Source organism: Eurosta solidaginis, chromosome 2 (assembly GCF_040869045.1).
Source record: "Eurosta solidaginis isolate ZX-2024a chromosome 2, ASM4086904v1, whole genome shotgun sequence".
Classification (NCBI taxonomy): domain Eukaryota; kingdom Metazoa; phylum Arthropoda; class Insecta; order Diptera; family Tephritidae; genus Eurosta; species Eurosta solidaginis.
In genome coordinates this window covers 270,307,739-270,319,765 of record NC_090320.1, presented here as the reverse complement: position 1 = coordinate 270,319,765, position 12,027 = coordinate 270,307,739, and the positions used below count along the sequence as shown (strand labels likewise).

Genomic DNA, 12,027 nt, shown 5'->3' with positions numbered 1-12,027 from the left:
TCTTCTCGACCCCGTCTAACATAAAAGCGTCCGCAAGTGCGTTCACTATATCAAGCGTGTAATAAATTCATTATCTAATTTAGAGCAAAAGCTAATTGAGTTAAAATTATGACGTGCGTGTAGTTTCAGCCATGGTATAAATATTACAAGGTAAAACCGGTGAGAGCCGAAATGACGTTTAAAAAATTTTTTTAATTCTCATTGCTCTCAAATTTTTATTTTTTAATACTCAGTTGAGCGGAGCTCACAGAGTATATTAACTTTGATTGGATAACGGTTGGTTGTACAGGTATAAAGGAATCGAGATAGATATAGACTTCCATATATCAAAATCATCAGCATCGGAAAAAAATTTTGTTCAGCCATGTCCGTCCGTCCGTCTGTCCGTTAACACGATAACTTGAGTAAATTTTGAGGCATCTTGATGAAATTTGGTATGTAGGTTCATGGGCACTCATCTCAGATCGCTATTTAAAATGAACGATATCGGACTGTAACCACGCCCACTTTTTCGATATCGAACATTTCGAAAAACAGAAAAAGTGCGATAATTCATTAACAAAGACGAATAAAGCGATGAAACTTGGTAGGTTAGTTGAACCTGTGACGCCAAATAGAAAATTACTAAAATTTTGGACAATGGGCGTGGCACCGCCCACTTTTAAAATAAGGTAATTTAAAAGTTTTGCAAGCCGTAATTTGGCAGTCGTTGAAGATGTCATGATGAAATTTGGCAGGAACGTTACTCCTATTATTATATGTATGCTTAATGAAAATTAGCGAAATCGGAGAACGACCACGCCAACTTTTAAAAAAATTTTTTTTTTAAAGTCAAATTTTAACAAACAATTTAATATCTTTACAATGCCATAAGTCGGTCAACAACTTACCAATCCTTGTGAAATTTGGTAGGGGATTAGACTCTATGACGATAACTGTTTTCTGTAAAAAATGGCGAAATCAGTTGGAGCCACGCCCAGTTTTTACAGACAGTCGGACGTATGTCCTTCCGCTCGGCCCTTAACACGATAACTTGAGCAAAAATCGATATATATTTACTAAACTCAGTTCACGTACTTATCTGAACTCACTTTGTATTGGTGTAAAGAATGGCCGAAATCCGACTATGACCACGCCCACTTTTTCGATATCGAAAATTACGAAAAAAGAAAAATACCATAATTCTATACCAAATACGAAAAAAGGGATGAAACATGGTAATTGGATTGGTTTATTGACGCAAACTATAATTTTAGAAAAAAACTTTGTAAAATGTGTGACACCTACCATATTAAGTAGAAGAAAATGAAAAAGTTCTCCAAAGCGAAATCAAAAGCCCTTGGAATCTTGGTAGGAATACTGTACCTGGTATTACTGATATAAATAAATTAGCGGTACCCGACAGATGATGTTCTGGGTCAAACTGGTGCACATTTTGGTCAATATTTCGAAAACGCCTTCACATATACAACTACCACCACTCCCTTTTAAAACCCTCATTAATACGAAATTCTAGAGTCACCCGTTGTCCACCTTTATGGCGATATCTCGAAAGGGCGTCCACCTATAGAACTAAGGCCCACGCCCTTTTAAAATACTCATTAACACCTTTCATTTAATACCAATATCGTACATACAAATTATAGTCACTCCTGGTCCACCTTTATGGCGATATCTCGAAAAGGCGTCCACCTATAGAACTAAGGCCCACTCCCTTTTAAAATACTCTATAACACCTTTCATTTGATACTTATATCGTACAAACAAATTCTAGAGTCAACCCTGGTCCACCTTTATGGCGATATCTCGAAAAGGCGTCACCTATAGAACTAAGGCCCACGCCCTTTCAAAACACCTTTCATTTAGTACCCATATCGTACAAACAAATTATAGAGTCACCCCTGGTCCACCTTTATGGCGGTATCTCGAAAAGGCGTCCACCTATAGAACTAAGGCCCACTCCCTTTTAAAATACTCATTAACACCTTTCATTTAATACCAATATCGTACATACAAATTATAGTCACCCCTGGTCCACCTTTATGGCGATATCTCGAAAAGGCGTCCACCTATAGAACTAAGGCCCACTCCCTTTTAAAATACTCTATAACACCTTTCATTTGATACTTATATCGTACAAACAAATTCTAGAGTCATCCCTGGTCCACCTTTATGGCGATATCTCGAAAAGGCGTCACCTATAGAACTAAGGCCCACGCCCTTTCAAAACACCTTTCATTTCAAACAAATTCTAGAGTCACCCCTGGTCCACCTTTATGGCGATATCTCGAAAAGGCGTCACCTATAGAACTAAGGCCCACGCCCTTTCAAAACACCTTTCATTTAATACCAATATCGTACAAACAAATTCTAGAGTCGCCCCTGGTCCACCTTTACGGCGGTATCTCGCAAAGCCGTCCACCCATAGAACTATGGCCCACTCCCTTTTAAAATACTCATTAACACCTTTCATTTAATACCAATATCGTACATACAAATTATAGTCACTCCTGGTCCACCTTTATGGCGATATCTCGAAAAGGCGTCCACCTATAGAACTAAGGCCCACTCCCTTTTAAAATACTCTATAACACCTTTCATTTAATACCAATATCGTACATACAAATTATAGTCACCCCTGGTCCACCTTTATGGCGATATCTCGAAAAGGCGTCCACCTATAGAACTAAGGCCCACGCCCTTTTAAAATACTCATTAACACCTTTCATTTAATACCAATATCGTACATACTAATTATAGTCACCCCTGGTCCACCTTTATGGCGGTATCTCGAAAAGGCGTCCACCTATAGAACTAAGGCCCACTCCCTTTTAAAATAGTCATTAAGACCTTTCAGTTAATACCAATATCGTACATACAAATTATAGTCACTCCTGGTCCACCTTTATGGCGATATCTCGAAAAGGCGTCCACCTATAGAACTAGGGCCCACTCCCTTTTAAAATACTCTATAACACCTTTCATTTAATACCAATATCGTACATACAAATTATAGTCACCCCTGGTCCACCTTTATGGCGATATCTCGAAAAGGCGTCCACCTATAGAACTAAGGCCCACGCCCTTTCAAAACACCTTTCATTTAATACCAATATCGTGCAAACAAATTCTAGAGTTCACCCTGATCCACCTTTATGGCGATATCCATAAATGGCGTCCACCTATAGAACTATGGCCCACACCCTCATAAAATGCTCTTTAATGCCTTTCATTTGATACACATGTCATACAAACACATTCCAGGGTTACCCTAGGTTCATTTTCCTACATGGTGATTTTCCCTTATTTTGTCTCCATAGCTCTCAGCTGAGTATGTTATGTTTGGTTACACCCGAACTTAGCCTTCCTTACTTGTTTATTATGGTGTTGTTTTCATAACAAAAATATAACAAACTGTAATATATTTGGTAATTCTATACAACAGCCTGACACTCTTAATACACATCCAAAAATATCAAGAGAGGTATCAAAAGACGCGTTTTGGATCCAGGATCGCGAATCCGAAAGCGGAGGTAAAACATTTTGGGTATATCAAAGGATATTTGCAAAAGAAATTTTGAAAATTTTCACGTGGTTGTTGTAATTTTGATGATTTTGTGGTGCCCACAAGAAAAATTGTGAACATAAGTGATTTCCGCGGATGTAGTTTTGGTCTCCAAACCGGTGTTGAACCCACCCAATGTAATTTTTTACAAGCGCGGCCAAATTCCGCCAATGCCGAAAGGTGTTATGCGCAAAAATACTATGGATTCCACGCTCGGTTTCGGAGCACTCCGGAGGTCATTTTTCGGAATTCGTTAATATCTTTTGAACGATCTAAAATTTTTATTTTCCACCTTCGAGTTATTGTTGTCGAGGTCAGTACGAGTCTTTTGACACCTCATACGGTATTTTTGAACGCGTATTAACAGTGTCATGCTGTCGTATAGAATTACCATTTATTTTTGCGTTCAAAAATTGATATTATGATATTTTATCTAATACCGAATTTTTTATTGGTGGAAATAACTTTCTTTTGGTGGGAAAGAAATTTCAATGGTCAACCGAATTCCAGAATTTTCAATTCAGAATTGTATTGTAGTTTCTCGCAAAAATAAGCATCAGCCACGATCCTCTTCCGAGGAATTTTCTTCAACAAATTGTTATGCCAAGGTATGCGTAAGAGATACATACCTACTAATAATATCATTTTGGTGTGATATATATTCGAGGAGATTAAGGTCTGGCTTTCCATCCAATTTGAAGGCAACGTATCGTGTATTCATTTTTCTACGAACTGGCTCACCTAAATACATGTTTTATGCCGACCCAAAACTTTATCTGCTAAGACGGACGAACTTTTGGTGCCAAGGTGATGCCGTGGGACAATCGATTCCATTTATATAAATTTTCTTCAATATTTTTGATGGATAGGCCAATACACTAGCTCTACACCATGGCGGCAGACTTTAACCGTTCAGCCGGTAAATGCAGCCTCCACGAACTATCATACTCCAACTGGACGATGAAGCTAAGCTGCGAAGAGCTACAGCGTTTTTCCTGACGTGGGCAAGTTATGGGAAGATCTCCACTGGGTTCGTAGAAGCAGGTGGGGGAAGCTTGATCTTTCTTGGTGCCCCCTGTTGGCGTCAGTTACCGCGAAACAGGGTTGGCTGGAGTTACTTGTTACGCAACGACCAGCATCTCCTAAACTGTTAAGCGCAAATTAAAAAATTTAACTTCCAACCGCGAGGAAAAGGACCATAAAAAACCAAAGAATATCTCCAAGATCTTTTTTTTCCGCAGTAGCGAGGACACTTGAGACTGGTGATCTCTTATAAAGTGAAGTTTCAGCATATTTAAGGGTTAAAGACGTATCAACCAAATGAAGAAGGATGAATGAAAAATCAATAGGGGTGGTCTCCAACATTCGTTTCTTAATTAGAAGAGGTTAAAAAGTAAGGTCTTTTCTTTTGTCCCTTTGCAAAAACAGGACGTGTTGAGGCATCCACTATATTGGCAACTAATTTTTTTTCTATATACATACATAAAAACCTATTTCAAAACTTTTCGAAATATTTTTTGACTTATTTCATAAGCATTTTATTTTTTTGTTATTAAAAAAATGAAAATGCCAAACCAAAAATTTTTTTATACTCAGTTGAGCAGAGCTCACAGAGTATATTAACTTTGATTGGATAACGGTTGGTTGTACATATATAAAGGAATCGAGATAGATATAGACTTCCATATATCAAAATCATCAGGATCGAAAAAAAATTTGATTGAGCATTGTCCGTACGTCCGTCCGTCTGTCCGTTAACGCGATAACTTGAGTAAATTTTGAGGTATTATGATGAAATTTGGTATGTAGGTTCCTGAGCACTCATCTCAGATCGCTATTAAAAATGAACGATATCGGACTATAACCACGCCCACTTTTTCGATATCGAAAATTTCGAAAAACCGAAAAAGTGCGATAATTCATTACCAAAGACGGATAAAGCGATGCAACTTGGTAGGTGAGTTGAGCTTATGACGCAGAATAGAAAATTAGTAAAATTTTGGACAATGGGCGTGGCACCGCCCACTTTTGAAAGAAGGTATTTGGAAAGTTTTGTAGGCCGTAATTTGGCAATCGTTGAATATATCATGATGAAATTTGGCAAGAGCGTTACTCCCATTATTATATATATGTCTACTAAAAATTAGCAAAATCAGAGAACGACCACGCCCCCTTTAAACAAAATTGTCTTTAAAGTTAAATTTTAACAAACAATTTAATATCTTTACAGTATATATGTAAGTAAATTATGTCAAGATTTAACTCCAGTAATGATGTGGTGCAACAAAATATAAAAATAAAAGAAAATTTCAAAATGGGCGTGGCTCCGCCCTTTTTCATTTGGTAAGGGCTTAGATTCTAGGACGATAACTTATTTCTGTGAAAAAGATCGAAATCAGTTGAAGCCACGCACAGTTTTTATACACAGTCGACCGTCTGTCCTTCCGCTCGGTCATTAACACGATAACTTGAGCAAAAATTGATGTATCTTTACTAAACTCAGTTCACGTACTTATCTGAACTCACTTTGTATTGGTAAAAAAAATGGCCGAAATCCGACTATGACCACGCCCACTTTTTCGATTTCGAAAAATGAAAAAAATGCCATAATTCTATACCAAATACGAAAAAAGGGATGAAACATGGTATTTGGATTGGTTTATTGACGTAAAATATAAATTTAGAAAAAAACTTTGTAAAATGGGTGTGACACCTTCCATATTAAGTAGAAGGAAATGAAAAAGTTCTGAAGGGCGAAATAAAAAACCTTTGAAATCTTTGGCAGGAATACTGTTCGTGGTATTACGTATTTAATAAATAAATTAGCGGTATCCGACAGATGGTGTTCTGGGTCACCCTGTTTCACATTTTGGTCGATATTTGGAAAACGCCTTCACATACACAACTACCACCACTTCCTTTTAAAACCCTCATTAATACCTTTAATTTGATACCCATATCGCACAAACACATTCTAGAGTCACCCCTGGTCCACCTTTATGGCGATATCTCGAAAAGGCGGCCACCTATAGAACAAAGCCCCACGCCTTTTTAAAATACTCATTAACACCTTTCGTTTGGTACCCATATCGTACAAACTTATTCTAGAGTCACCCCTGGTCAACCTTTATGGCGATATCTCGAAAAGGCGAACACCTATAGAACTAAGGTCCACACCCTTTTAAAATACTCATTAACACCTTTCATTTGATACCCATATCGTACAAACAAAGTCTAGGGTCACCTCTGCTCCACCTTTATGGCGATATCTGGAAAAGGCGTCCACCTATAGACCTATGGCCCACTCCCTCATAAAATACTCTTTAATACCTTTCATTTGATACACATGTCATACAAACACATTACAGGGTTACCCTCGGTTCATTTTCCTACATGGTTATTTTCCCTTATGTTGTCACCATAGCTCTCAACTGAGTATGTAATGTTCGGTTACGCCCGAACTTAGCCTTCCTTACTTGTTTTGTGTTTACTTTGGTCTGGCATTTCCATAAAGTTTAAGATAGTGATTTTAACATTTTTTTAAAAATCAAAAAAACATTATGGGCGCCAAGAAGAGCAAATGGTTTTACCTGGTAATATTTATACCCTGGTTTCAGCTAACTAAAATCAAAGCCTAAAAAAAAATGTATGCCATGACGTGTTGTGTCAAATAAGATGTACGCAATTTCTTTTAGCATAGCATACTCTTAGTCGTTTTAGCGGCGTACAGTATTAAACATATGCGCTAAGTTAATGTTGCCTTACTCTTGCTTGACACTTAAAATGACGCGCTAAATCATTTTTAGTGTCAATGAAATTTATATTATTTTTCACTAGAGCACTTAAGTTTAAGATAGCAGTAGCAATAGCAACAACAAAACTAATTAATTTTTCACAGCAAGTAAACAAAATTAGCCTACGATATGGCATTTTGATAGAAATGCATAAAACTATGCAGCGTGTTTATATTACGCGCAGCTTATTTATAAATGCAATTAACATTCGTTTTTCTTTTGTTGTTTTCCCATTTGCCATTGTGGCATTGTAACCAAGTACAGTAATATAAACAGCTATTTAATTTAACACCCACCGCAATAAATCCATGCCTCGTTTCGCATCTTCGGCCTTGTAGCGTTCTTCGAGTTCCAAATGCGCCTTTTTCCGTTCTTTTATTTTTTCAACACGTTGTTGTTCTTCTATAACATACTTTTGCCTTTCACGTTCCCATTTAGAGCCTTGTGCTTTTAAATGTTCAGCATTACGTTCACGATTGGTTTTGAGCTTGAGTGGGAAATTTTTTTTATACATAAGTCTATTGAGTGTTATAAATTTAAAGTGTGCTCGTTCTCACCTTTGCTCGTTCCTTTTGTATTTCTTTATTAGCAATTTTGTTAACCACAAATATTGGATCATCTGCCAGTTCTGCGGGTATCTCGTCTGTTTTGCCTTCAATGATTAATAGACGTTCTCGTTCAACTTCTCTGAGCTAAAACATAAGGAAAATGTCATTGTTAACTCTGTTATAAAATAACTTAACATATTCATTAAGCGAGCAGTGGGAGGAGGAGTAGTATGACATAGAAGCTTTGGTACGGTCTTATTAAAGTGTTCGCGCAGACAGTCTGAAGATGCTGGTACGCAATCGTGTACAGGAGTAAAATCCTGAACATTTAACGTACAATAAATATAGCCCCATCGAATTCCCGCATACTCGAAAAGAAGTCTAGTGATAAGATTTGGTGACGTCAAAACCATTTATTTAACCACCGGTGTACACAATTGAAAGGGCGACACGAAACATTTTGTGAACGACAAAACTAAAAGTTTTCACACATATATTAAGTGACTTAATACACTTAACCAGTGCTGCTCAAAATTTTTTATATGGAAGTGCGAATCGCAATACATGTACAAAATTGTATGTGCACTGAAATTTTTTTTGTATTTAAAAAAATATATTTAAAAAGTTTTAATTATTTGAGGTCGGAAAAAGTCGAATATCGTTAGCTTTGTGTGAAAGCGTGCTAAGTCAACTTTTACGAATTTTACAGGAGATGAAAAAAACTGAATAATTTTTGAAATACCCTTCATTTTTCAAAACTGCAGTGAATGAAGATACCATAATTGAAATTCTTTTGGGTGTAGAAGCTTTGAAAAAGATAAATAAAAATCATGTATGCCAACCCAGCAGCTATTTTATGACTTAGCACAATTTCCTCACTCAAAACTAATTTTTTCTCCGGACTTAGCACGTTTTCTCCTGACAACGATTAAGAGATTTAGCATTTAGTTTGTAGATAAAGTATGTGGCAGTTGTCTTTATGGAATAAGACACAACACAGCATTTGTTTGAATTTAAAAATAAATTATTGTCTGCGCACAACCGCCAAAAGAGTCCAGATCAGAACTGTTATAAATAGTTTGACAAATAAATAGTATTTTTGTGAAATATATAGTTTTAGTGTTGTATTTCAGTCATTAAGGTGAGGAGTGATGGGAAAACATATTGAGTAAAAAGTGCTAAGTCAGGAGAAAAAATTTGTTTTGAGTGCGGAAATTGTGCTAAGTCATAAAATAGCTGCTGGGTTGGCATACATGATATTTATTTATCTTTTTCAAAGCTTCTACACTCAAAAGCATTGCAATTAAGGTATCCTCATTCACAGTTTTGAAAAAAGGATTTTATTTCAAAAATTATTAATTTTTTTTCGTCTCCTGTAAAATTCGTAAAAGTTGACTTAGCACTTTTTCACATTAAGCTAACGATACATCGTCGGAATTTGGGTTTCTATAATCATACTAAAAGTGAATGTAGAGATTTTTGCGAATGTTGCATTGGAAATTGAATTTTAAAATATTTGAAATGCTTTATTAGAGGGCTCCGCGTGCTTTGTTTTAAATTTTTGATCAATTTTACATACGTATATTAGCAACAGAGATTACTGAGGTGCTGAAATACCATTTGAATTTAATAAAATGTTTAGCAAGTAAATGACAGGTATGGTGACTTTACGGTTCCTCCCACTTCCAGTCAAAAAATGTCTCATAACCAAAAAAAATAATATACCGAATTGAAATAAAAAGTCACAGAAACTACCCCTTAAGGAGAATCTATAGTTCAAAATAAGTGCATTTCTACTGCATTCTGAACCACTAATAGTTCGCTATCTATCTCTTTTACATGTTTTCAACTGGCGAATTTAATATGGCGATGTCCTAGGCGGTGGATAACCTGGGCTATAGGGTTGTTCAAGCCCTATAAGTCTCCGGGCCCGGATGGAATCATTCCTGCGCAGCTTCAAAGGTCTTTGGGGATTTCCTGCCGCTGGTTGGCCATCATATATACTAACTGCCTCAGGCTTAACTATATCCCGAAGTCTTGGCACACGGTTAGGGTTATTTTCATTCCGAAGGCCGGCCAATCAGTCTCTCGTCGTTTCTTCTTAAGACGTTTGAGCGGTTGATTGACCTGTACCTACGGGAAAGGATACCTCGGGGGTTACTGTCGGCTTCACAACATGCGTACTGCAAGGGCAGTTCGACGGAAACGGCTCTCCATTCGATTGTAAAGCAAATAGAGGGGTCCCTAGAACACAAAGAGTATGCTCTGGGTGCCTTTCTAGACATCGAGGGAGCTTTTAATAATGTCTTACCGGGGTCAATCGAAAGAGCTCTGGTGGGTTTAGGAGTCGAGGCGGCTCTGGTTGAATTTATTAGCAAATTTCTATGCGGCAGAATTGTCGCAGCGGAGTGGGGAGGGCCATAATTAAGAGGAAGGTGTGCAGGGGCACGCCACAGGGGGGTGTCCTATCTCCTCTCCTCTGGGTTGTGGTAGTCAACGAGCTTCTTGTGGAGCTGGAAGCCAATGGTTGTCGGGTGGTTGCCTATGCAGATGACCTCGCTATCCTAGTCAGAGGCAAATTTCTGGGCGCCCTGCGCGATGTTCTTCAGGGCTACCTGGATACTGTGGCTAGGTGGGCTGATTCATGTGGGTTGGCGGTCAACCCGGGAAAAACGGAATTGGTCCTTTTCACAAGAAGATGTAAGGTGCCCGATTTCAGAACTCCCTCGATTGGAGGGGTACCGTTGGTACTTTCTGATAGGGTTAAATATTTGGGGATTGTTTTGGACAAGAAACTGTCCTGGAGACCCAATGTGGAAGATCGGGCCAGGAAGGCCGCCATTGCCTTGTACTGCTGCAGAGGAGCTATCGGAAAGAGATGGGGACTCTCGCCAAGAATAGTACACTGGCTTTATGAGATGGTGGTCAAACCGATTCTGCTATATGGGGTGCTGGTCTGGTGGAAAGCACTGGACACGGCGAGCGGCCGCGGCAAGGTCGTTGGTCAGGCTTCGTGATATGGGATATAGACTTTCTGACCGCGGACACTCTAGCCTTCTTACCAGTTTCGACTTCATCCCGGACAGAACGGACTACTGTATGCCGATAACAGCTCCCTATACAACCTTCACCCCAGTTATTCCAGAGAGAGTGGAGTGGGGAAGAGGAATTATCTGGGGCATGGGACCGGTTAACTTGTTCACGGATGGGTCAAAGCTGGATGGAAAGGTTGGTGGGGGGGTCTTTTGTCAAGAGCTAAATTTAAGCCGCAAGTTTAAGTTGGCTGATCACTGCAGTGTATTCCAAGCGGAAATTGCTGCGATTAAGGATGCGGTGGATGGAATGCTATCCAGTGCTACCACGGTTAGGGAATTTAACATCTACTCTGATAGCCAATCGGATATCAAGGCCTTGAGCTCAACTACAGTGCGATCGAGGGTGGTCTGGGAGTGCCTGACCTCGCTTGCGATTGCATCGAATTATTTTACAATTAAGATTATCTGGGTCCCGGGCCATAGTGATATCCCGGGTAACTGTCAAGCGGATCTCTTAGCCCGCATCGGTACAACTGAACCGGATGAAGATGACTGTAGGGACTTCGGGATCCCCCTGGCCACCTGTGGATTGCTCCTCCATAGCTGGGCCTCGAATCAGCTCAGCAAACGTTGGGCGGATACCACGTCTTGCAGGGTAGCAAGATCTTTCTGGCCGAAAGTGGATGGCAGGAGGTATGCTGAAATAATTGGGTTCACTAAGGCTCACCTATCAATGGTCATTGGGGTTTTGACAGGGCACTGTCCCATGGGTATCCATGCGGTACGTCTCAATATACTGGAAACTCCATCCTGCTGCAGCTGTATGGAGGATGATGAGGTGGAATCACCAAATCACTTTATGCTTGATTGTCCAGCTTTTGCCAGAATTAGGCGAAAGTACTTCGGTCGCGACTCACTTGGATCTCCCGAGGATATATCCAAAGTTGAGATCGGTATCATTCGGAGCTTTATCGTTGCTACCCAACGATTCTCTAAGTAGCTGGATCTAGGTCACCGTTATTTTTGGTGTATGTGGTATCACAACGGACCTTCGTGTTGTCCAAGTGAGCTATCCTTATCAGGGC

The 12,027-nt window shown here is 39.0% G+C and overlaps 1 protein-coding gene across 2 annotated transcripts in view; it reads right to left on the bottom strand.

The window, feature by feature from the left end:
- LOC137242768 (golgin subfamily A member 6-like protein 22) overlaps positions 1-12,027 on the bottom strand; it is a 102,939-nt gene that overhangs the window by 24,286 nt on the left and 66,626 nt on the right. For both annotated transcript variants that reach the window (XM_067770020.1, XM_067770021.1), the window contains exons 3-4: positions 7,917-8,051; positions 7,656-7,846 (exon numbers count right to left, since the gene is read on the bottom strand). In XM_067770020.1, coding sequence (XP_067626121.1) covers positions 7,656-7,846; positions 7,917-8,051 — 326 coding nt within the window. The remainder of the gene's footprint in view (positions 1-7,655; positions 7,847-7,916; positions 8,052-12,027) is intronic.